The 24920-nt window shown below is 41.0% G+C and overlaps 1 protein-coding gene and 1 non-coding gene across 2 annotated transcripts in view; one reads left to right on the top strand and one right to left on the bottom strand.

Annotated features, from left to right (window-relative positions):
• hmcn1 (hemicentin 1) overlaps positions 1–24920 on the top strand; it is an 85300-nt gene that overhangs the window by 37453 nt on the left and 22927 nt on the right. Inside the window, exons 12-48 of the mRNA XM_023394544.2 lie at positions 613–754; positions 1002–1129; positions 1452–1565; positions 1796–1954; positions 2873–3064; positions 3149–3244; positions 4676–4803; positions 4921–5065; positions 6279–6391; positions 7602–7761; positions 8777–8942; positions 9473–9600; positions 10068–10319; positions 10658–10753; positions 10940–11134; positions 11227–11357; positions 12167–12314; positions 12596–12722; positions 12825–12979; positions 13141–13419; positions 13870–14151; positions 15512–15620; positions 15701–15870; positions 16121–16275; positions 16763–16886; positions 17069–17170; positions 18035–18211; positions 18445–18596; positions 18942–19065; positions 20875–21050; positions 21226–21322; positions 21804–21926; positions 22054–22209; positions 22740–23021; positions 23186–23353; positions 24348–24461; positions 24659–24745. Of these exons, the coding sequence (XP_023250312.1) occupies positions 613–754; positions 1002–1129; positions 1452–1565; positions 1796–1954; positions 2873–3064; positions 3149–3244; positions 4676–4803; positions 4921–5065; positions 6279–6391; positions 7602–7761; positions 8777–8942; positions 9473–9600; positions 10068–10319; positions 10658–10753; positions 10940–11134; positions 11227–11357; positions 12167–12314; positions 12596–12722; positions 12825–12979; positions 13141–13419; positions 13870–14151; positions 15512–15620; positions 15701–15870; positions 16121–16275; positions 16763–16886; positions 17069–17170; positions 18035–18211; positions 18445–18596; positions 18942–19065; positions 20875–21050; positions 21226–21322; positions 21804–21926; positions 22054–22209; positions 22740–23021; positions 23186–23353; positions 24348–24461; positions 24659–24745 (5652 nt within the window). The remainder of the gene's footprint in view (positions 1–612; positions 755–1001; positions 1130–1451; positions 1566–1795; positions 1955–2872; positions 3065–3148; positions 3245–4675; positions 4804–4920; positions 5066–6278; positions 6392–7601; positions 7762–8776; positions 8943–9472; positions 9601–10067; positions 10320–10657; positions 10754–10939; positions 11135–11226; positions 11358–12166; positions 12315–12595; positions 12723–12824; positions 12980–13140; positions 13420–13869; positions 14152–15511; positions 15621–15700; positions 15871–16120; positions 16276–16762; positions 16887–17068; positions 17171–18034; positions 18212–18444; positions 18597–18941; positions 19066–20874; positions 21051–21225; positions 21323–21803; positions 21927–22053; positions 22210–22739; positions 23022–23185; positions 23354–24347; positions 24462–24658; positions 24746–24920) is intronic.
• Positions 14994–15075, bottom strand: trnas-aga (transfer RNA serine (anticodon AGA)). The gene has a single exon. It is a non-coding gene; the product is annotated as a tRNA-Ser (tRNA).

Raw genomic sequence — 24920 nt, forward strand, 5'->3', positions numbered from 1 at the left:
CACCGTCTTTTGATCATGATAAAAAAAAAAAATCCCTCTCTGGCATCTTAGATGGACATAAATGGGTGTTTTGTTGTTTTGGAGGTGTTTTGTCTCTCCATTGAGGCGACTAATTCTCACATTGTTTTTTCTACATGTTGGACAGCTCAGAGACTCTGGAGATGATTTTAGCTGTGGGAATAGAATAGAGACAACACACCCTTGAAGGGATGAGTTACACATCATGAATCAATTGGAAAATCTCCCTAGATTCCACAGCTTCTCTGGGTCTGGATTCAATATTCCTCCCTGTTTTACCAATAAAGAGGAAATGAGGGTGAAATATATGCCGTGAAACATTATTAGTTGTAGTAACAGCCATCACTCTTCCTGCTACAGTGACAATAAAAGTTTATGCTCTGTTACATCTTGTGGCTGAGTTTGAATTCCTTCAGGGTATAGAGTTCCTGACTTGCATGTAAAGGTCTCAAACATCAGCATTACCTTTGGTATATTTAAATGTAGTAAATGTACTTGTTTTAAGAGCTCCTCCTGAAGACCAAACCAACTTCATACCTCCAAATTTTACTTTTTAACGTTGACATTTTGACATTTCATCACTTTTTCCTCTAGAGGTGCCCAGGGTTTCAGTAGAGCCTCGGAATCAAACCTTTACGACAGGAGATGAAGTGAGGATCAGGTGCTCAGCCAGCGGTTACCCTCCACCCCGCTTGGTCTGGACCCACAATGACATGTTCATCATGGCATCCAGCAGGTAAGTGCATCCCCTTTCACATAAACAAATTTGATGACTATTGTTTATCTTAATTCTACAGTGTGAGAATTGGACCGTTTTAAAAGTTTTTATAGATGTAAAAGAAATGGTGTAATAAATGTGCTGGTGTTTGTGTTTTATGAAATTACAGTAATAATCAGAGTCAGTATTTTTAATCATCCTCCTCACGCCCATCTCTCCTGTCAATGTGCTGAAATGCTGTGAATTGTGGATCTTGCATGTTCAGACACAGGATGACTCCTGATGGCACACTGGTCATAAGAAACATGGAGAAGAAGGATGGAGGGGTGTATGGCTGTTTGGCCAGCAACCAGGCTGGGACAGACACAATGACCTCCACCCTCAATTACATTGGTGAGTGTGTGAATGCTTACACATGAAGGATTGTACATGTGCAAAAAAATAGAAATGTGGACTGTACATGTGGCATCCGTGTTCATGCACAAGTATCTTCAAAACCTCTGAAAAGCTGAACTCTGTGCAAAAATATACTTGTTACAAACAGGGGTTACAGGAAAGCGTCTAAGAAATAGAGCTGCGTAATAATCCCATAATCACACAATAAAAATTATATGTTGCAGACACACAAATGCATGTACATTAATGTTACTACATTTTCATTATTTTCATTTGCTGTCTCTGTTCTGACTATTCTCCAATAACTCTCCCCTCCTAGAATCTCCTGTGGTGACAGTGGCATTAAGTGAGATTCTTATTGGCATTGGAGAAACCACAGTGATGGCCTGTTCAGCATCTGGAGTCCCTCAGCCTGAAATCTGGTGGTACAAAGGTAGGAGTTGAATTAAATCTGAGACAATAAAGTTTAGACAAAAACAAACAAAACCTGTGAGACATTAAAAATGGAGCTGAAATAACTCCACATTCAAATTACATTAACATTTATTGTATAGAAGAATTGATTAGTATTTAGTTTTACTCTCTATTTGTTAATGCAGTCCAATTTTTTATTTTTCTTAAGCCGACCACACTCCACTGTGTTATTCTTTTTTTAATATCTAGATGATGTCCAGCTCCATTCATCATCCCTCTTGGATGTAGACATGCTGGGAGGGACACTCACCATCAAGGAGACCCAGAAGGTTGATGCTGGAGATTACAGCTGTGTGGCTGTCAATGCAGCTGGCACGTCATCAGGAAAGATCTCTCTCGATGTAGGAGGTGAGAGTGGCACCTAGTGTATTCAGCCTTGTAAAAGCACGACTGATTCTTTGCTTGCATCGTGAGTTTCGAGGTTGCAGCAGGAGGTTTTTGCAATTTCATGATATCCATCTTGGTCCCTTATCGCACCAGCATGCCCCATGTTTTTTTCTGTCCATTTTCCAAGCTACTATAAATAGGTCTTTGCTTTTTTTCTGGACAGTAAAACTGAGTTTAAACGTCACAAAGCACCCAGACGAAAGCTATGCCTTAAGTGGGATTTCAGCTCTCTCTAGTAGCTTTTAAGCAGCTGGAAGGGATTCCCTCAGTGAACTCATGCATAGCTGTGAAACCCAGTTCTGGGATAAAAGTCCATAACCACTAAAAAGTGGAGAGTATGGGTGCAATAGAATATTTGTAGTGTCACACATGCTTTACCCCAGAAGGATAGAATCAGACAGTGAATTGAGAGTTAAACACTTTATTTGAAGCCCTAAACTTTAAACCATCAGTGAATTGGCTGTTATGGCTCGGACTAATGTGAGATGGCTGTGTATAATGATACAAAGGCTGCTTTGGTGCCTTTGCCAGACCAAGGACAGAACGTGTCTGGTTTACGTCTAAACAAGGTTTACACATGAGCGTGTCAGAGTCCATGAATGGTTAACAAACTGGACTTTTGTACATACACACAATTTAAAAATGACTACATGACTATCTATAAATCTGGTGCCAATACTGTTTGCATATTTATGCTGTTGTACAAACACACAGTTGAATCTTGAATTTGCACATAGTTCTTTACATCTGGTCGTAGAATCAGTGAAAACCTTCAAGTGCACATGATTGACAGGTTGATTGTCTGTAGAATCCAATGCAGATGGATGGGTATCTTTTAAACTTCTTTATCTTTGCCATTTTTAACCTTGACCGCTCTAGCCGCACCCAAGTTCATCCAGGATCCATCAGACGTGGCAGCCGACATAGGCTCCAACGTGAGCCTGCTGTGCAATGCTCAAGGTTATCCTGAACCCAAGGTCACCTGGCGAAGGCAGGATGGACTTCCCCTTTTCAACAGGTCCCGTACACATGGCACTGTTACTCAGAGCAGGGGAGGCCTACATATCACCAGTGAGTTTATTGATTAGATATGTGCAAATACATTAAAGAAGTAAATGCCCTTTGTTGACATCTTAATGTCCCTCTTACTGTCAGACCTGTGGGTGGAGGATGAGGCGGTGTATATCTGTGATGCCCAAAACCACTTTGGCAGGATCGAGTCCCAGGCCAGCATCACCGTGACTGGACTGGGTAAGAGCTCAGATCGATAAGAAACTTCTTGTCTTTGATTGGATGTTGTGTCTTAATCTTAAAATGGAAACTAGTGTTCACATTGTAATTGTGCAAAAAAAACAGACAATATTAATTTTTTATTTACATCTGGGCTCTTAATGAGTTAGTGATTGATTGATTCATTAACTTTGCTATCATCAAGGGGAAAATGACAATGGTTTGCATGCTGTAAATTTAAGGAACACATAAGTGTAGCTGAACTGAAAAACTGTCCCATGAAATGCTCTTGTACTTCACACAGTCCTGCGGCCCACGAAATACAGCGGCACACTCACACATGCCCGCATTCCTTTTTGCAAAATATACATTTTTCTGAGTATGTCTTATCATTGTCAAAGATTATATTCCATGTCCATGTCCAGTATATTTTCTAAGACAACATACAGCGCATACAATATGAGTTCTTATATCTTTCAGTGTGTCGTGTGTGTGTGTGTTTGTGTTTCAGTATTTACACGCGAGTGTGATTTCATTAGCACATTTCAGTGGGTGTGTTTGAACACATGTGCCTTGTTAACCACTGTTTCTGTTTCACTGTTTCTCTACAGTGGAAACACACTGAGCACTTATATGTGGGCCAAAGGTTAGAAAGCACGACCCACCCAGAGGACATATATTACTGCCCCACTGCCCCATTTCCCTGCTGACATTATTGTCTCAGTAGACACATCTCAGGCTTGTCAGGGTGGTCATTGAATTCCCCTTGTCGACACCCTGTTGTCTATGACTCCCCGCCCAGATGACATCACCATTGTCCCTGTACAGGCATCCAAAACTAGTACACAAAAGTGATATCACATGTCATTAAGTGTGTTTATGTATGTGCTGTGTATGAGTATGCATATTTGAGGGAATAAAGAGTTGTGCTGGGCTCCGTTTTTAGCAGCTGTGGAAAAGGTATACTGCATTGTTAAGGTGTTTATAGCAACCGAGCATTCCCTGTTACAGTACTCACACTAACATTTAAACATGTGCGTCCTTTGAATTTTACCAGTGGAGAAAGACCTTTGGACATAAGCCTGTGATTTTGTCTTTAAATATTTAAGATAGCACACTTTTTTGTCTATTCTGTTGACACATCAAATTTAAAATATTTCTCATGTTTTCTGCATTGTATGACTGACGGGAATGTGAGAATTTTTTAAGGATGAACTGGATTGCGTTCATTGGTAGGGTTCCTTTGGTTGTGTGCATTAAGTGACACAAAGGTGCTTGACCCGTTTGTATGGACAGAAGAGGCTGCTACCCCACATATTGCAGATCTCACCTATCAAATAGCCTCAGAGGATTTTTACAGCTCCCTGTTAATATGAATCTACTTGATCATTTTATTAAATACCTTGCTAACATTCTCTCAGCCTCCTTTAATTGTTTTCATGGTATCTGCAGTCTTGCCTGTCATTGCGATGAGTCCAGCTATGCTCAGCGTGATTGAGGACCAGCAGGTGACTCTGCCCTGTGTGCTACTGGCTGGCAATCCGCTGCCTGAGAGGCAGTGGCTCCACAACTACGGCCTGGTGAGGACACAGAGAGGACATCCACAGTTTGTAGATGTCTTGTAAATCTTTATTTTGCATCATCTGAGTTAAATAACCATGTTTTGACTCAAACCTACTGAACCAACAATTTGTCAGGTAATATCAGACCAGTACATGACAGTGAGGAAGGACGGCAGTCTACATATCGAGAGAGTCCGACTGGATGATGCGGGTGACTACACCTGCTTGGCTGAGAACGTTGTTGGGGCCACCAACCATACAACCACTGTCAACGTTTATGGTAGCGTGCACAAAGACATACAAATCCAACTGCACACAAGCATTCATACACATATGCACTGGGCAGATGTGATGCATGTTTCAACCGTATAGGGCAGTGATGCAAACGTGTCGTAGATGCTAGTGTTAGTTTGGTATTTGAAAACTAATAAGGTAAGCTAATAAATCATATCATTAATTCATTAAATTAAGGTATCAGTGCACCAAACAAGGGAAGCAAAGCAGAGGGCCCCAAATTAAAAAGCCCCCTTTCACAGCACACAGCACAAGTGTAATTAATAACTCTAACAATGGCCTCATTCTGCTTAGGGGAGCCAGTTGCAGGCCATTGTTAATATTATTATTTACACCTGTGTTTTTCCTGCTATGATGACTCTAAACATTCTCTCTGAAAAAGGCCTATTGTAAATGTTCCATGAGATATGTAATATCCCCTCCGGCTTTTCCTTTCTCTTTTATTCTCTTACCTCCCCCATTTTAAGGCCCTCCTTAAATGTCTCCTTTATGATGTAGAAGGCTCTTAACCTCATGAATAGGATTATCTTAGAAGATGCAGTAAAACCAGGAGCAGCTGAGGGTAATGGCAGAGTTTGAAGCACAGAGAGAGGAAAAAATGTGTTCTCCATTTATATTAAAGTCAGTCGTCGCCAGAATCTACCAACTTAAATAGGAAGTGTCCGCAGCATTTACGTAAAAGGTACTGGCTCTTTCAGTTCCTGAAATTAGGTCAGATGTACATGCACAGCACACTGGAAATTTACACTATGTAGGTCACTGTCTTGTTCAAATGGCCATAACCACATGACCACCATGTAATAATGGCTTGTATAGTGTACACCATGTGTGAGTTTGTTGTTTAGTAAAATCACATTTTTCATTTCCAAGAAGATGCTCCAAGCCTCCAAGGGCTGATCTTTCCTTCAGATATCCAGCAAAATAACAAAACAAAAACAAGTGAAGGAAGGATAGAAAGAAGAATAAAATAAGTGAATGAATCTGTTGTGAATACTCTTTGTTCACTGAGACTTTCTCCAGATGCTTCTGAGACACAACAAAAAAGTGGTGCTTCTATATACAGAGACAACCAAATACACAGTGCACACAGCACACAAAATGCATCTATTAGATTCTATTGATACTTGGTGAATGTACTGTATGTATGCACAAAAAATATATTGACCTAACTGTGCCCTATTTTTTTCTTGTGTGTACAGTGATTCCTAGCATTCAGCATGGTCCTCAAGTATTCAGCACGATTGAGGGAACACCCATCTCTCTGCCCTGCCGTGCCAATGGATTACCTACCCCAGACATCACCTGGGCCAGGGTCTGTACTGACATTATCTCTGCATGTGTAAAGGACAGTGAAAAGGCCACTACTCAACTTGTTATGGTGTACTGGTTTCCTACTATTAAAGAGCTTCAGTTTCCTTCTTTGTGCCCATAAATAACAAAAGGGAAATGGAGAAAAACCGCATGAATCTAGGATGTCAGTGAATCAAGAAGAAAATTCATATTGCATCACATTTTGGCCAAATCACACTAAATGAGTCTCCACAACATGCAGTATTAGGAAAGCTCTATCGCCAAAGTAAGCAATGTCTTGCCATCCCGAAGTTATAATTTTTAACTGACAACTTTACACATCCAAGAGGCCTTTTGACTCTCAAACTCCCACTCATGCACAGATGCACATCTTGACCCCTAACTTATAACTGAATGCTGTTACGCAGGTCATTTGGATTGGTAACGTGGAATATTTGTATTTATGTAGGGTGGTTGTGCAGTATGGAGCTCAACGTTTCAACTCCAAGGGAACAGGTCCTTGTGATGTTTTGTGTCAGTAATCCGGGCTCACTCCATTGATGGGCTCTGTCAAGACTTAAGCACACCGTAGGAAAATGCTTGTGTTTCTGTGTGAGGGCGCACATGTGTGCCTCATGTGCTGCACCATGAAATCTGCTCTACCTGCTTCCATTGGCTTATACAGTGTGCGCAGCCTTTACGTGTGCACTTTTGTGTTTTAGTGTGTACTTTAAGCTTAGTGTGTGTATGTGGGCTGTCCCTCCCTCTTTTCCATCTTTTGCACTAGCTTCTCTGAGTTGTAAAAGCATTGCTGTTAAAGTGAACAGCGCTACAGGGACATATGAAACTAGACCCTGCTAAGTTTTGCACCAGCTGTTAAAATGATATTACCACTGATTCCTTTGCTGTTCTCTATAACATTGATCAAGTCAAGTTAGTCATGGCAGGTACTAAAGGACAGTCCAGATATGACACATTCCCAATGCACTGACATCACATTTGCTTCAGGTTTTGTTTTATTTGATTGTATGACTATTAATGTTTTATTCACAGGCATTTTTTAACAGCAGGGAAGAGAATCAAGTCATAAATTTAAGCACACTTATTAGGTCAAACCACATATCCTTTCTAGTCTTAACTCTCTCTTGGTCATCATGTCAAATATTAATAAAGCTGAGTTAATTAAATAAACTCTGGCCCCTGCCCTTTCCCTGCTGTGATTTGTTTTGTAGGGTGGGGAGCTGCTGTACTTGGGTGGTCCTGCCTTCTCCCTTGACTCTGACGGCAGCCTTCACATCGCTTCGCCTTCTGGAAATGAGACTGGAGAGTTCATCTGCACAGCTACCAATGCTGCCGGCTACGCCTCCAGGAAGGTCCAGCTCACTGTCTATGGTAAGCCCGATCACCAGTTAAAGGCAAGTCTGCACAAAAATAAAGCAGCTATATCTAGAATTTCAAATGCCGACAAATTATTTCAAAATTCATTCTGAGACATTATTTCCATGATCGTTGCCAAGGAGTCTAGCAGCCTCTACAAGGTGGCAAACTACAACACAAGTTATGTTGCTTTCGGAATTTTGATAGAACATGTATTCTTCACATCACAAAGATAGATGTTTAACATTATAAAACAGAATTTAATTTCCTTTATTTTAGCCTAAGGGTTTCAACTTAATTGCCGTTTACCATGTTCATTTGCAGATAGACCTCACATACACATCCTTAATCTTAAGGCCAAACTCATAACATTTTCTAAAACCTACAATACACTGTAATGCAGTCATGCCCACCTTCGATAGCAATTGACCAGGTGTGTATAGATGTGAAAATGGGCTCAACTAAAGTCATTTGCTCCCCTTCCTGGATGAAGGCAGTGTGTATTCAGAAAAGAAAGGGCCAGATACAGTATGTGCCAACTCCCACTCTGCTTTTTGAACTTAACTAACACTAACACACACTAGAAATTGTACCTAACCATCTGCTAGCGGTAAATGCAAAATTTTCTGTAGCCTAATTATTGAGCATTTTTACCAGCGTTTAGTTCTGGATGATAATCTCCTTATTGTGACAACAAACTTCTCACTCCACCTTCAGAAGTAGCTGCTCTGAAAGTGGCTTTTCTGATGTGATTTTGTAGGTTTGCAGCATAAATCAGTCTTTTTCCATCTCTAATAAATATACATGGATGAAAGGCTTATAGTGGTCTAACCGGAGCTAATTCATGGAGGAAATTAGGTCTGGAAAAATGTAGGTCCTTGGTGAGAAGCATCAGTGCAGTGTACCAACAAACTACTCACTGAATGGACAAAAATAATATTCTGAATAGGTTTCACACTTTTTTCCTGTCTCTATATAATGGTTTGTCCTGTTTGTTCCTGTGTGTGTCTGACCATGTATGTATGTTCAGTCCGTCCTAGGTCCAATGTTGGTGGTGCTGGAGTCTCAGCAGAGCCAATGAGGATGTCAGTGGTTGAGGGGGAGGATGCCATTTTGCCATGTGAGGTTCACAGCGTTCCGCCTCCCACCATCAGTTGGGCCAAAGAGAGGCACTTCATCTCCCCTTTCTCTCCCAGGTAAAACACACATATAGCACCACACACAATGCCAATGTATTTCCCTAACAACTGCTCATACATTGAGATATTTTCTCATTCTCCAATTTTGTACGCATACCACAACTCAAGCAGAGCCAAACACAAACTTCTTGCTACCTTAAAATACATGATTATGAATAAACATTCAACAAAACCTTAGTATCTTGGCAGTAATGTTAAAGTGAGTGTTGAATTTGTATTTTTTAAGACGTTAAGAGAACCTCTTGATTGCTGCGCTATGTGTACGTCGACTGTTCATAACCCCAGGGTATAATTTGTGGTTTAATAAGATGACTGAGTAATCATACTCTTCTCTGTGATCTGCTCCACCTACTGTGCGCCTGCCACAGCAGCTGTAATTGTTGTTGATGGTGGATTAGTAAGAATTACCGGAGTATCTGTTTACAGTAATGACTGAATAAGTCTTTGTTTGGAAAAAATTCTGTGTGTGGTTATTTTTCATCGCACTTATTCTATATCACTTTACTTTTTGTGTGTGTTCCTCACAGGCACACTCAGCTTCCCTCTGGCTCTATGAAGATCTTGGAGACCAGAGTCTCAGACAGTGGACTGTATGTGTGTGTTGCCTCCAACATCGCTGGCAACCTCACACAATCCATTGAACTGAGTGTTTTGGGTACGTTCAATAGATCACCAATGGCAACAAAGAGGAAATCATTTCACAATGTGATCGTGGATCACTGATCAGAAGTGTAACATTTTCTTCTCATTTGAATGTAGCAGTTGAACTGGTCAATAAACTGTGTCAAAGTAAATTTCAAGGTACTATCCAAATTACATGATGAAAGATATAATCATCTGATCATAGTTGCTAATTGCATCCATCCATTATCTTCCATCTAATTTTATGGTGTAGCAGAACAGCATTTTAAAAGCAGACAGACAAAATGATGCATTCAATACCTATAAATTAGCCAAATGAGAAGTGCAGCCCAGACATGCTTTCATTCCTGATTACATAATTGACAGCAGCACACAATAAAGAAACTACACTTCCAGGCTGAAGCTCCTGTGTGGGAGATGAGATTCAGGTACATGTGAGGCACAAAAACTAAATCCTGTCCTCCGTCATCTGTCCCGCAGTGCCCCCCAGTATACAGCCTGGCCCAAAGGTAATAAAGGTACAGGTGGGCCACCCTGTGGAGCTGCCCTGTGTGGTGAGAGGAGTTCCAGAGCCGACTGTAACCTGGACTAAGGATGGTAAAAGCTATCCAGTGTCAAATGATGGCAGCCTAGCATTGAGAAATGTGGGACTGGATGACGAAGGAACCTACACCTGTACAGCCACCAACACTGCAGGAAGAGACGAAGCTCGAATTCAGCTTCTAGTGCAAGGTTTGTTTCAGTTAAAGTCTGATTCTTCTGAGGTGCACTCTGTTTCTCTGTTTATTATACAAACAAGTTTGAGTTCTACATGGCTGTTTGATATAAATGAAACCAAAGGACAAAAATGTACATCCCAGTCTAACTGGGAACAGATGTCAAATTGTACGTAGTACTTAAAAAAAAAATTTCATGATAGACTTTAATAAGTAACTGGATCTGCAGCTCAGAACTTATTACACATGCTTAAGCATGACAGTGCACATACTGTACAGTATGTACAGTATGTGCACATCGGTACAATACTATTGTTGTATTGTGTATTTGTCATTGATTGTTTGTGCTTTCAGTGCCCCCTGTGGTAGAGGTACTGGAGCCCCCCTTCAATAGTCCCCTGCAGGAGAGAGTTGCAAACCAGCGTATCGCCTTCCCGTGCCCGGCCAAAGGTACAGTAATTGTTCTCCCTATCCGTAAATATTCAGAAGAAGAAGAAGAAATAATAAAGAAGATAATTTCTTTATTCCATTTAGAAACCTACTTACATTTCTATTTCCATTACATTATAGTATTTTTCTCACTGCTAATGGTTTGAGTTTCCTTTGCTATTTTCCCTGCCTTCATCTCTTCTCCAGGTCTTCCCAAGCCAGTGATTCGGTGGTTGCGTAACGGCCAGGAACTGACTGGTAATGAGCCTGGTGTGTCCATCCTGGAGGATGGTACACTGCTGATTCTGTCCTCTGTGTCACCGCTGGATAATGGAGAGTACGTCTGTGCTGCTGTCAATGATGCTGGATCCACTGAGAGGAAATACCAGCTCAAAGTCAATGGTGACTGACTAGTTCATTGAGTCATTTTCTGACACGTCATTGCACTTTTAATAGAACGTTATATGTAATAATCACATTTGACACCTCCACAGTGCCCCCAGATTTTCGTGATAGTGAAACGCCAGGCAACGTGTCAGTGGTGCTGAGCCAGCCAATCAGCTTGGTGTGTGATGTCGCAGGAAGTCCAACCCCTGTCATCACCTGGTACAAGGATGAGATTCCTGTAGGTGAAATCCCATTCAATATGTTGTCATAAAATATTGACAATTGTCAAGTTTTTTTACTGCTTTTAGCATTTATAAAATTGTTACTTCTGTAAAAGGTAAAAACACATCAAAGACACAGTCAGAGAGATTAAGTAACATGCTGCCTTATAATTTGCATAACCTATACTTAAACTGTGGTCTACTACTGGAAGTCATCTACATGGATAAAAGTAAAGAGAAATTATAATGACCTTTCCTTTCATGTATTAATGAAAGTGCTCAAAAGGACTGAATGAGCTCTGATCACAGGGTACACTGTTCAAGAGAGCAGACCGTAAACCACTGTGGATCCTGTGTGTGCATGTGCGTGTGTGCGTGCGTGTAACAAAGACATTCAAGTCCAGCCTTGGTGGCAGTATGCTCAAAACTGTGATGACAAAATAATTATGATGAATTGATATGAGAACAGGGAGTTTGCAGACACTTTGCTGCTTTTTGTTCCCTTGTCTGCCTTATTAATTTTTCCTGCGAGGCACAGATGGGAAAATCAGAACACTTACTTTAATCTGCTAATTATGAGTAATCTAAATCATGATGCTCTGCTCTCTAAATGTTTTTGGCTCTGAGCAACAAACTTTTTAGAGGCAGTGATTGTTTTTCAATTCTGCCTGAATTATAAGCTGCAGCCTTTTTAGTTTAGACCCTTTTATCTTGATGTCTTCCAATTTGCACCATAATTTACTCTCTCTCAGTAGTTCCTAAACTGTAACATATGTTGTTATTTTTGCTTTTGTGTTTGATTTCATTTATTTATTTTGATCGACAGGTAGTTGCAAGTAACAGTGTCCAGATTCTTGATATGGGGAAAACCCTGAGACTACTTAAGGCAGCCACAGCGGACGCAGGAAGCTACAGCTGTAAAGCCATCAATATCGCTGGCAGCACAGAGAAAGACTTCTTCCTGGATGTGCTGGGTGAGCAATGGTCACTGACAACTCCAAGAATTACAGAGGAAGAGCTCTGTGCAGCTTTGTGGACACACCAAACCTCAAATTGATACCACATTAAAGGAAAACAGCTTTAAACCCTTTTAATTCAGGAAAGTAGCCAAATATGTATGAGTTTCACTTGGAAGATTTTCTCATTATTATTAGGATGTTAAAAAGAGCCTACAGCTGTAAGAAATACAATTTATAATATTCATTTTTCTGATGAGCTGTCTAATAAAGAATGATTCCCTCCCATTGGGCCACAGTCCCACCGACCATTGTAGGATCAGACACACCTCGAGATGTTTCAGCCATTCTCAAACAGGAGATCAGTCTTGAGTGTAAAGTGCAAGGAGTGCCCTTTCCCACAATCCAGTGGTACAAGGACAGGAAGTAAGTACCGTCTAAAACTGAAGAATGATCAAACAAGATGGAAACACTGGATTAAACATTCCTCCTCCAACCATCCCTGTTCTCCTTCCAATTTTTTGCCAGGCTAGTGTTTCTCGGCGATCCCAATCTGGAGGTCACCAACAGAGGTCAGGTTTTGAGGATAAAAAGTGCTCGTCTTGGGGACCAGGCCCGCTACCAGTGTAGTGTCATGAATACAGCTGGGAAACAGTCCAAAGATTTCAACCTCAGTGTCTATGGTGAGTGTGTATTTCGGCGATCCCTAAGCAGTCAACCAATGCATGCAAAGCCTGCTCTTTGAACTGTAAATTTATATCGATATGTTCACACACCTAACATTTAGAAAATACAGCGAAAATTTAAGTCACAAGATTTCATTGTTTTTGTACTGTTGCTCCAGTGCCTCCTTCCATCAAAGGAGGTAACTTAACCACAGAGGTCACAGCCCTGCTGGACACAGTGGTAACACTGGAGTGCGAGGCACGTGGGGTGCCGCTTCCTACCATCACCTGGTACCGGAGCGGAGAGGCCATCCTGTCCAACCGACAAGCTCAGTATGTAGAGCGAGGCCACTACCTGAAGATCCCTCGTGCGCAGGCGTCAGATGCTGGTCTGTACACCTGCAGGGTGACCAGTGTGGCTGGGAGTGCAGAGAAAGCCTATGAGCTGGATGTTTACTGTAAGAACTTGACACCTGACACCTGATAGCTACTCACATTTTCTTTTTCAGTGTAAAGTAAATTGAATTGTAGGTACTGTGGAACTCTATGAAACCTCAGTTCCTATGTGTTTGCAATCCTTGTGATATCTATCATTGAGCTCTGAAGCTTATTATTTTTATTAATCAGAGCTTTAAGGCATTTTGTTTCACTCACAAAGCATAAAGACATTTGTAGTAGTCAAGAATAATTTCAAACAGCTGTGGATAGTTGGCAAACAACTTAATCAAAAAGTCCTTGATCCTTGAAGAGCACAAAAATGGATACAGATTGGAGGATTTGAAAAATAAAGCAATTTTACATGTTGTCTCCTGGTGAAAGCCTTTAGTGTGAGATGCAAATAAGATACAAGTCAAGCAGAAAAGTCCTCCAAGCTTGAACTCTCCTTATGTTCTGCCCCCCCCCCCCAGTGCCTCCTACTATTGCAGGGGGAGAAGACGGGCCAACTGAGAGGAAAGTGACCCTCAGTAAGCCTCTGATCCTGGAGTGTGAGGCCGGGGGACACCCTCCCCCCTCCCTCACGTGGCTGAAGGATGGAGTTCCTGTTCATGACGGTGAAAGTGTCCGTGTGCTCGGGCAGGGGAAAAAAATAGAAATCCTCTCAGCCACGGTCTCAGATTCGGGGCGCTACGTCTGCGTGGCTACAAGCATTGCTGGGGAGAAGGAGGTCAAATATGACGTCAGAGTTTTAGGTACAGAAACACACAAATATATCTTTGAATTTGTATAGCCAGTAGTACATTGACACTAAGATGCATGGCACATAGACACACTTGTGTTACATTGTCACCACCAGACAGACCCATGTGCTATCTCTATGCATCCAAAAATGCATACAGTACATTTATAAATCTTGTAAAAATATTTTTTTTCTAGGAGGCTGGCTTGCTCGTGTGCAGGCACATTGTAGCAATATAGTGATCCAAAAGCCTTGGCCTTACCTCGCTCTTCTTTCCACAGCGATGTCTTTGGTGGACTTCAGCTCAAACTGAACGTTAATGAAAATAAAGAATGGTTTGTCTCCACTCAGTATGTGAACAGCTTTCAGCATTTAGCTAATCACCACTGTTCATGCGGACTGAACATTTGATTTAGCCTGTGCCAGGTAAAACACATCAGACAGGAAAGACTTCATAGAAAATTGTCACCTTAAATGGCCACAAGTCTTTCATAGCTGCCAAGAGCCAGGGCATTTGTTCAGGAGGATCTAGTTCCAGGTTATTATTTTCTATAAACCATAAATCAAAAAACTATCCTGATATGCACTCTGAATGTGGCTTTAAGTGGGACTTGTCAAAATAACTCATGTTAGTAAAAAGTGATTTGTTTTTGTGTATTTCTACCTCTAATTCTTTCATTACGCTGTCTTCTGGAGGGGAAACAGTTTTCCTTTAATGGTACAGTTTATACTGCACTGGCTCGTACCATTTCCACTGTTTCAATCTATTTGAGTAAATCTAATTACTATCAACAACAGGCTGCCGTGTGTGGTTTATTCTTTTAACAACTTGTGGCAGCTGAGAAAACACTGCACCGTTGTCGGCAGGATTCGAACCTGCGCGGGGAGACCCCAATGGATTTCTAGTCCATCGCCTTAACCACTCGGCCACGACAACTCATGTGAAAGATGAGGTGATACTGCCCCTGTCTGCTGACCTGGTTATCTACACCATGTGTGCATTCCACATGGGAAACCGGCACCTGTCATTTCACAGTGGCTTTGCATATCTGACTGATATACTCACATGTGAACTTCACAAATACTAGAATATTCAATCAGAGGGTCCACCCAGAGGATTTTATCTTTTCATTTTTTAATAATGTTTATTCATCCACTCTGAGACTCGTATTATATCCAGCAGAAATGGAGGAATAATGGAAAAAAGAAAGGAAATTGACCGACTGTGATATTGTGTTGATATTGAAAAGCAACCCTCATTTCATTCTGACATGGTTTTCCTTTCTTAAATAAAGGGACATGTCAATTTGAAAATTATACATGCATTTATTGTGGTTTTCCAGAATCTAATGTATCAAAATATTCTCTCTTAGTTCCTCCGTTCATCGACGGAGCTGATGATGTGACAGACAGCACAGTGATACTCAACAGCCCGTTGGAGCTGGAGTGTGAGGCCAGTGGAGCACCTGCACCTGTCATCACGTAAGATCTGCGCCTCATGCATACATGTAAACACAAACGCATCCACACAGATATTCCATGTAAAATCTGTTATTTTCCAGGTGGTATAAGGACGGAAAACCAGTCAGACAGGGCGACGGGTTGCGTGTGGCAGCCAGCGGTCGACGGTTGATTGTGTCCCGTGCTCAGGTGTCTGACACAGCTCGTTTTCAGTGTGTGGCCACTAATGAAGCAGGAGACCACGAGAGGGACTTCAATGTGGTTGTCCACGGTAAAATGTTTAAATGCTTTGTCATATGATTTGCAATAAAATTAATAATTTTTTGGCAACAAATGAAGAATCATCTCGATAGTCTGATGTTCTCACTGTAATAAATGTGATTTATGCTTTAAATGCAACCCACAGGGACACTCCCACTTTGGGTAAATACTACTCTCTGCCTTTTTGGAATTTCCATCTTCCTTATTAATTGTTGTGAAGTGTTTTTAAGGAAATAAGTCTATCCTTTACACCTCCCCAGTTCCTCCATCCATCCGCACCACTGGGCCTGCTGAACGCTCAGTGGTTCTCCACAAGCCCATCAGTCTGGAGTGCATCTCCAGTGGCATCCCTCCTCCAAGCATTACCTGGCTTAAAAATGGCCGACCTGTCGACACAACACAGGAGCACCTAAAGGTTGGTTAACTGATTGATAGAATATTAATTTTGTTAATTTTGATATACCATAGGAGTATGCACAGCCTCAGGCGAACCAAACCTGAAGTCAGAGTATTCAACGCTCACTGAGTCGTACTAAAAAAGCGGCAGCAAAAAGGAATTTAAGTTGCTGAGCATTACAGAGTCTTGCATGTTTTGTTTAGGTTATCTTTTTAATTGGAGTCAGTGACTATTAGTGCTTTGACTTTGATCTGTGATGTTTTAGCAGCACATGTCTGCAGACAGGGTTATGTTCAAAGACACAGATGTAGAAATCTGTGCAGTTTTTGAGTCTGTAACCGTGACATACAGCAAAGTTTCTCTCCCAGATCAACAAACTGACAAACACTGACATGGATTATACACTTTTATACTCACATTTTAACTTGAAAGTAATTACTAGTCTGAATCCTCTGTGTGTGTGTGTGTGTGTGTGTGTGTGTGTAAACACTTGTCTCTGTCACAGCTGGAGTACGCAGGCAGAACACTGAAGGTCACAGACGCAAGACTAGAGGATTCTGGGAGATACACCTGCTTGGCCACCAATGCAGCTGGTGAAGCTCAACAGCACATTCGGCTCAGTGTCCATGGTAACTTAAAGATAAACACAGCCCTCTCTCTGCATGTTTCATTCCCTTGTCTCGCTCATCTCCTGGTTTCTGTCATACATCTTCCGTCTGTCTTTTTTCTGTGCCAAGTGACTAGGAGGAGACATGAGAATATCATCTAACGAATTGTTGTTCTTGTGTGTAATACTGTGTGTGTCCCTCAGAGCCTCCCAGTATCCCCTACTCTGGAGAGATCATCAACCAGACCATCCTGTCAGGCTTTCCCACTGAGCTTGAGTGCAAGGCCACAGGCAGCCCATTACCTGGTAAGACAGCTCACAAACGTCCTCCTGTGTCCTGCTGTGTCCGCTCACAGGCTGCAGGGCGTAGTTTCGCATCAAGGCTCAGTCACAATTGGCCATACTGGTGCTTTCTTTATCTTTAACCATTAATGGAGCAGCGGAAAATTGATCTCAGATGACTCCCTACAGGCAACCTCACTTTCTTCCCACTGCCTTTTTTCTCCAGTGTAGCAGTTCAGTGCAGATAAGCAGACCCATTCCAGTGTAAACGAACACCTTTTTCCTTGAGTTGTTTCTGCAGTTTTACAGCAGGTGTTGAATTCCAACAATCTTATTCAGTACATGTGAAAATATTTCATCAAAAATCTGTTTTAAGCTCCATTGTCACAAGCAAAAACGTAGAGGTCTTGGTTGTCAGATACTTAGCTTTGTCTGTCCTGCATGATTGAACAGTTAAAACAAAAAACATGAAAAATGACACATAAATAATTATCTGCTTGTGTCTTAGTACCATCAGTGTGCTCACAAATTTCACAACCACAAATAGTCAACCAGTCTGAGCGTTCTGAACGTTAAAACACAAAAACATTGTGCAGCCACAGTTTTTATGCATCACGTATCTGGGACAAGTTCCACAAAAAAGGTCTGCTTCAACTCTAAACTCTTATATCAAGGCTAAAAGCACTGTTGCTTTTCATTAAGTGTTGTGTTCTGCACAGTAACTACACTCGAACCATTATTCCTTAATCTGTTATTCTGATATTAATTTTAACTTTATTTCACAATGTTTGAATTTAGATTTATTGTCCTTTCTGATTTATTATAAATGTCATATTCATGTATTTTCTTGCTTTGAGTAAAGCACTTTTAATTACCGTTGTGCGTCAGCTATCACTTGGTACAAAGATGGCCGACCTCTGACAAGCGCAGCTGGGGTGACTATGCTGAAGCGTGGCCAGGTGCTGGAGATTGAACGGGCTCAGCTGTCTGACGCTGGGATATACAGATGTGTAGCGGTCAACCTGGCTGGAGTTGCTGAGATATTCCATAGCCTGCAGGTGTATGGTGGGTAACTTTTCTGTCATTTTATACTTTAAACAAAAATTTGTGCTTATCCAATAAGATAAGTAGACATCTCAGGAATGCTTCCCTATAATTAGAGGATACAGATACAGATAAGTAGTACAGATACACTTAACTTATCCACCTTATCCAGTGTCTAGAATTCCACTACATCTGAATGCTATCACAGATCTTTGCAATGATTATTGACCATTTCCCTCTCTTTGGCTTTACAGTGCCTCCGGTCATCTCCAGCCGAGGTGGTACTGTAACAGTGGTGGTGAATGAGGCTGCCAGGCTGGAGTGTGAGGCCACCGGTGTTCCTCTGCCCAGCCTCACATGGCTCAAAGATGGCAGCCCCGTGGCGAGTGTATCACATGGAATACAGGTGCCGATAAATGAGCTAAAAGACTGAATTAATTCATGTTTGAGTTAAGCAGTGCAATACTTTTTGTGCCATGCATTTTTGATACGCTTAAGCCTAACCCAAAAAGAAGATTATAGATAAATACACAGTATTCTAAACTTGTACCACTGCCATTATATAGGTTTGTTCTGAGGCAAAATGTGGGTTAACGTCTCCTCAAACTGTGATATTAGAAAATGTAAATTATACATAAACATTATACGCCTCCAGTTATATGGAACATTTGTCAGAGAGGTATTTTCCTGTTCCATTTGTGTGTATTTGTGCTGTGATCTGGTCTCTGATCTGTGTCTGTCTCCCTCTCAGGTGCTGTCTGGTGGCAGAGTGCTGTCTCTGAGCAGTGCACAGGTTAGTGATACAGGCAGATACACGTGTGTGGCCGTCAACGCTGGAGGAGAACAAAACAGAGAGTACGACCTTCATGTTTATGGTGAGTGAATCACCATTTCTCAGTTGTTTTAAGTAGTAAAATAGTCTTTTTAGTGTCCCAGTGATTTATATGTTAGATATTATACTGCATGTGGAAAATCACTGTATTGTTTTGAGAAGCATTATTCATGTATATAAACTTTGAAAACATTAACTTAAATGTAGTTTTTGTGTAGTGTTTCTCTGAGTATTGAAAGTTGATTCAAGCCAGTGGTTTGGATCACAGATGTAGCCTTCTATAAGCCAAAAATGATGTAACTTTTATCATCATTATGACCCACACTTTAAAAATTTCTGCACTACATTATGATAATGTCATGCATTGGATAAAAAGTACTTTTTTAATATTTGAAAGCTTTGAAATGAGATTGAATTTTCGTATTAAAATAGCAGTAAAATATCTCAGTGTAAAAGTTCTTGGCAGGAGCTGATTCTTCTCCTTAGCACACAATCTTTCCCTTTAATGTCTTTTCCCTGTTCCACTTCTTGTTTTACTAACTAATATGGCCAACTGTAGTATGTCTGTCAACAGAGCACCAGATCCAGCACGAAACATTAAAAGACCGAAAAAATATTTGAAAAGGGCCTTGAGCAAAACATGTGCATGAAGAGGAAGTGTGATTTGACTGAGTTTAGCATTTCAATAAACCTTGTCAGTTTCCTGCACTGAGCTGAGCTTGACGGCAAATCGGTTGTTATACAAGTCTAATCAAAGCTAATGTCACTGAAGTAATAGGAGACAAGTAGTTTACATATAGAGGATTGTAAAGTCTGTGCATATGTGTGTTTGTCCCTGTGTGTCTATTTGAACACGGCAGCACACAGAATACAAACATCTACATGACGTGTATTTCCTCAGAAAGATCAAAAAGAGCTTGTCCAGAGAAATAAAGGCAGATTTGTTGGGGTAATTGCTACCATTCTTCGACAGCTTCCTGTGTCTGGCCAAATACTGAGCTGAGCGCCGGTTTCTGTCCTTCCCCGATGAATTGTCCTCTGTCTGTCCAATAACCATAATACAGAGGAAATTGGCCCACAGTTATTTTCTAGACCACGCCTAAAAAGGCGAATGTCTGATGAAATACTGATGAACAGATGCTGAGATGAACAAAATTGCCTCTTGAGGATGATGTTATATTTAAGGAGTCCAGACATTGTCGTAGTCGGGGCGAAGGCCTCAAAACATTTCCTGAGCTGTTGCACCAAAGTTGTAACTTAACTTTTCCCCACAGTTTGCTTCTCTGTGGTTCAGAGCTGTGTGATTTGGTCCCAGAAAAGTTCAGCGCCAAAAGCGAATCATGTCTGCTGCTCATTGAAATTGTAGAAACCAGTCCCAGCAACACCCATCTTTGACTGTGATGATACTTAGTATAGTCACAGGGGAACAAAAACATTACTGTGGGACTTTGTTTGCTCCCGAGTCATTATGCATCTCAATGCATGTTAGCAATTTCCATAGAGATTAGGTTTCATGAACTTCTTGGAAATGAAGAAGCCTGATTGTTAATACCACAAAAAAATGTTGAACTGGTTTAATGCTGCTGTCATAGCCCAACATAGAATTAGTACTTAAAGAGCACCAGATGCCCAACTCAGTAGAGCCTGTGCATCGCAGGAAGTAATTATTCTTTTCACCTATGAGATAATATGAAGAGTTTAAAGCTCTTAGATTGGTTTAGTGAGCTAACTTTCAAAGTCAATTAATGTATAAGAGCATTTAAAAATAGAATGAATCCCACCTCAATGAACGTTTGATGATATAATCTGTCAGAGAAACATTGTTAGTAGCTCGTCTTCGTGTCTGCCACAGTGCCTCCAAACATCAAGGGAGAGGAAGTGAATGCCACAGTGATGCTCGGTCGTCCAGTGGAGCTGCACTGCCAGAGTGATGCAATCCCTCCACCTACCCTCTCCTGGCGCAAAGATGGCCGCCCGCTGTTCAGGAAGCCTGGTCTGACTGTTTCAGCGGATGGGAGTTTGCTCAAGGTACAGCCAGAGTTAGAGATCATGAACTAAATAAATGTTAAACTAAATCTTTGTGCGGGGTGATAGTGATTTGACGCAACCTTAAGTCCTGAAATGAATATCCTGTTCAGTATCTTTTGAATTAAATATCAGTGTATGGTTACCAAATCTCACTTGTCTCGGAATCCGTTTGTAGGTCGATAGTGCCCAGGTGCAGGATTCGGGCAGGTATACCTGTGAAGCCACCAATGTTGCAGGCAAAACAGAGAAGAACTATAACCTCAATGTTTGGGGTGAGTTTTCTTTATTTTTGGTTGAATTTGTTCTTATGTGGAATTCTGTAAATAAAAAGCCATCTGCATTTGCCAAAGCTGAATTATTTCTTTATGAGAGATTGTTTTATTATTGATTGTTTGTTACCATAGTTACCTGTGTTTGCAACTGCCAGTGCAATACCACTGTAGCTGGCTTTCTTTTTTAAACATAAACTCTCCCCCACAGTTTTTAGGCAGAAATGATTCAGCATAACATAATAATAATTTGAGTGTTTTTATGTAAAAAAAAATAGATATAAACATTGCTGTATCTGTCTGGGGACCAATTTACATTTTATTTTTATCTTACATTTTCACAAACAGTGATGTCAAAGCGGTGTTTTGCAGTGTGAACTTCTGCTGGACTTGTCTTGAGCCCAGATGAAAACTCAACACTATACTTGAGACACTTGATACTGAGATGTGTGCGCCTCCTTCTGGTGTCTCGTCATTATTACAGTTTCTCCCAGCATCCGCGGATCAGAGGAAGTGTCGCCTCTGACAGTGATCGAAGGAAGTCTCATCACTCTGGTGTGCGAGTCCAGCGGCATACCGCCTCCAAGCCTTACCTGGAGGAAGGACGGTGAGTGTGTGTGCATGTTCACAAAAACAACATAAAGTGACAACAAGAGCAAAAGAAATATGCTGTAAGGACATTATATGTATGAACTCTATACCTAACCTTTGTTTCATGTATGTTCTTGTCCCAGGTTCTGAGCTCAAGTCTGACCAACGGCTCAGAGTTTTGTCAGGAGGTCGCCAGCTGCAGATCTCCAGTGCTGAGAGGATGGATGCAGCCTCCTACACCTGCACAGCCTCCAGTGCAGCTGGCACCACTTCCAAGGAGTACAGCCTGCAGGTTTATGGTACATATAGACCCCCAGATATGTGACTTCAATTAATCAAAGTATTTTCAGTGGTTATTTTGCCTCTTATTACTAGAAGGAAACTTAAGACCGTGAGAATTGCAGTCAGAGAAAGCTAAACAGTTACAGGTTGGTACAGTCACTAAAAACCTGGTTTAAACAGACAAGGAGAATCCTGTCCTATACAGAGAGAAGGAAAAGAAGAAGCGGCAGTCCACAAAAAGAGATTAAAAGAGGGCAAGACACCACAGGGATGTCTACCTTTACCAGTACAATCACAAGAGGTGTGAAATGTACAAATTCATGTTTGAATCATGTTTAAAATGAAACTAAAACCTAATGCAACTGGATCGACTTACAAAATGACTGTCAGCTTGACAGAAAGGGGTATATTTATGTTACATTGTTAAAAGTTATGGAAATAACGCAGGGCTTTTGACTACATATACTTAAAACATGTTTGCTGTGCTATAAGTGCATAGCATGTTGAGGGAGCATGTGCACCAACTCACCTGCTTTTCTCACTTCAGTACGCCCTTCCATCAGACGCAGTGAGGGTGACAACGATGATGTGACTGTGACAAAAGGAGGGGATGTGACCCTACAATGTGCTGCGGAGGGTGTGCCACGACCAGCAGTCACATGGCTGAAAGATGGCCGGCCTATCACAGGCCAGCATGGTGCAAAGGTTCTGAATGAAGGAAGGCTGCTGCAGATTAAAGATGCTAAAGTGTCAGACACAGGACGCTACACCTGCATTGCTGTTAATGTGGCAGGGCAGGCTGACAGCAAATATGACATCAGTGTACATGGTATGAATTATCAACCGTTCTATAAGTTTAATTTTTGTTTTAATGTTTTTGAATTTAGTCAATTCAATTCAACTTTAATCAATTTAAATCGTGAGTCTTAAATTTGTAGAGTTACAGTCTAAGGTCTAGGTTTAATTTCCCTTATTCCTTCTCCTCTTGTTCAGTTCCACCAAGTATAATTGGTCAGGTACAGTTTCCAGAAAACGTGAGTGTTGTTGTGAAGAACCCAGTTGCTTTGAACTGCGAGGCCTCTGGCATCCCTCTTCCTGCCGTTTCCTGGATGAAGGATGGTCTGCCAATCAAAGCTACCAGCTCAGTGCGCATCCTCTCAGGTGAGTTCCTGTTGGACTTTGAGAGCTTTCTCTGATATTGTGAAAAAAATGTTCTTTAGAAACCTTTGTTTCCCCCGGCCTCTTTGTCCATCTACCAAAGGAACACACTCAGGGAAAGCAAACCACCAAGGATGTGAATGATAGGCCAAACGTTCACATGGGTAACTTGAACTGTTTTGCTCCCCATCTAGGTTTCAAAGGCCAAGCAGTTGCAATACATCACCAGTAATAAGATGTAATGGGATCATTGCAACTGGGGCCAAACTCAACAGACAGATCTGTGAAAGAAGACAAACAGGAGCAATTAGTCTGAATTGTGTTTTTAAACATTTCACAAGACGTATTGGGTGATAAATGAACCCATGAAAATGGCCAATGAACTTTTAACATATTACCTAAATTGCTTGTGCAGAAATACAAGCACCAGGCTTTGGCACATTGTTACATTTGTTCTTTGACATTTGTATGTGAGCTTATGATAATGAGGAGTAAAGGAGAGGAGAAAGGGCTGACCACATAAGCCTGATGAAAACAAGCTGTTTGATAGATTATAATCTTTGAGTTGTCACAGGAGAAGACTCATGTTCAGGTGTATCAGTTATGTAGAAGATGTAGTACAGAAGGTTAATTTAGTGTACTGCAGAATTCACATCGTGTCATTGTTACGTGTTTGATCAGGAGATTCTCAAGAACCATGTTTAAAAAAAAAAAAAAAAAAGAAACCACAGACAGACACTTTTAGTTTTGAATATCATTAAAGTGGCTTGCAAATGTTTTAACAGCTGTGGGCCTGAAAGTCCAAATTCTTTCTGTTAATTAATCCCACTTTTCAAAGAGGGGTGATTTATTTTCAACAAGCTTAAAATGTTGTCTGCACTTCCTTGGGATGTTTTCCCAGGGATGTGAATAAGGGCAGGTTTCTGCTAACACAGCCTTTGAATACATGCCAAGATGACAATAGATAATGATCATAACTGGCCTGTTTAATCTCTAGGAGGACGAAGCCTGCGTCTAATGCATGCTGCAGTAGAGGATGCTGGGAGATACACCTGTATTGTGTCTAACAGTGCCGGAGAGGAAAGGAAGAACTTTGACATCGACATCCTCGGTAAAGACGGAGTAAATGTCTAGTATCATGCCTACTGTGTGACATTTGTGTGACATTTTACTGTGATTAAAATCTTTCTATCATCAAATTGTTTATGTTTAGGTCCTTCCATCTCATTTAACATCAGCTTGAAGAGATGTGATGAACAGTGAAAGAGAGTGAGAACCATGTAATTGATTGTTCGTCTAATTCAACAGTTCCACCGAGCATTGTGAACGAGGGAACTGTGGTGGATACTAAAGTCAAGGAGAAACACAACATTACTCTCACCTGTGAAGCATCAGGTAAGTGACGCAACATACACATTATACATATATATACATATATATATATATATCTATATAGATAGATTTATATATATACACGTTAATGAGAAATGTCTGGATCAATCCTTCATGTAAATTACATTAAAGCAGATCCCTGTATATTGCCACTGTTAAAATACCTTAATGATTTCCT

The sequence above is a fragment of the Seriola lalandi genome, unplaced genomic scaffold (genome assembly GCF_002814215.2).
Source record: "Seriola lalandi dorsalis isolate HSWRI2012SDOR001 ecotype SW California unplaced genomic scaffold, Sedor1 jcf7180002054949, whole genome shotgun sequence".
In the NCBI taxonomy this organism is placed as follows: domain Eukaryota; kingdom Metazoa; phylum Chordata; class Actinopteri; order Carangiformes; family Carangidae; genus Seriola; species Seriola lalandi.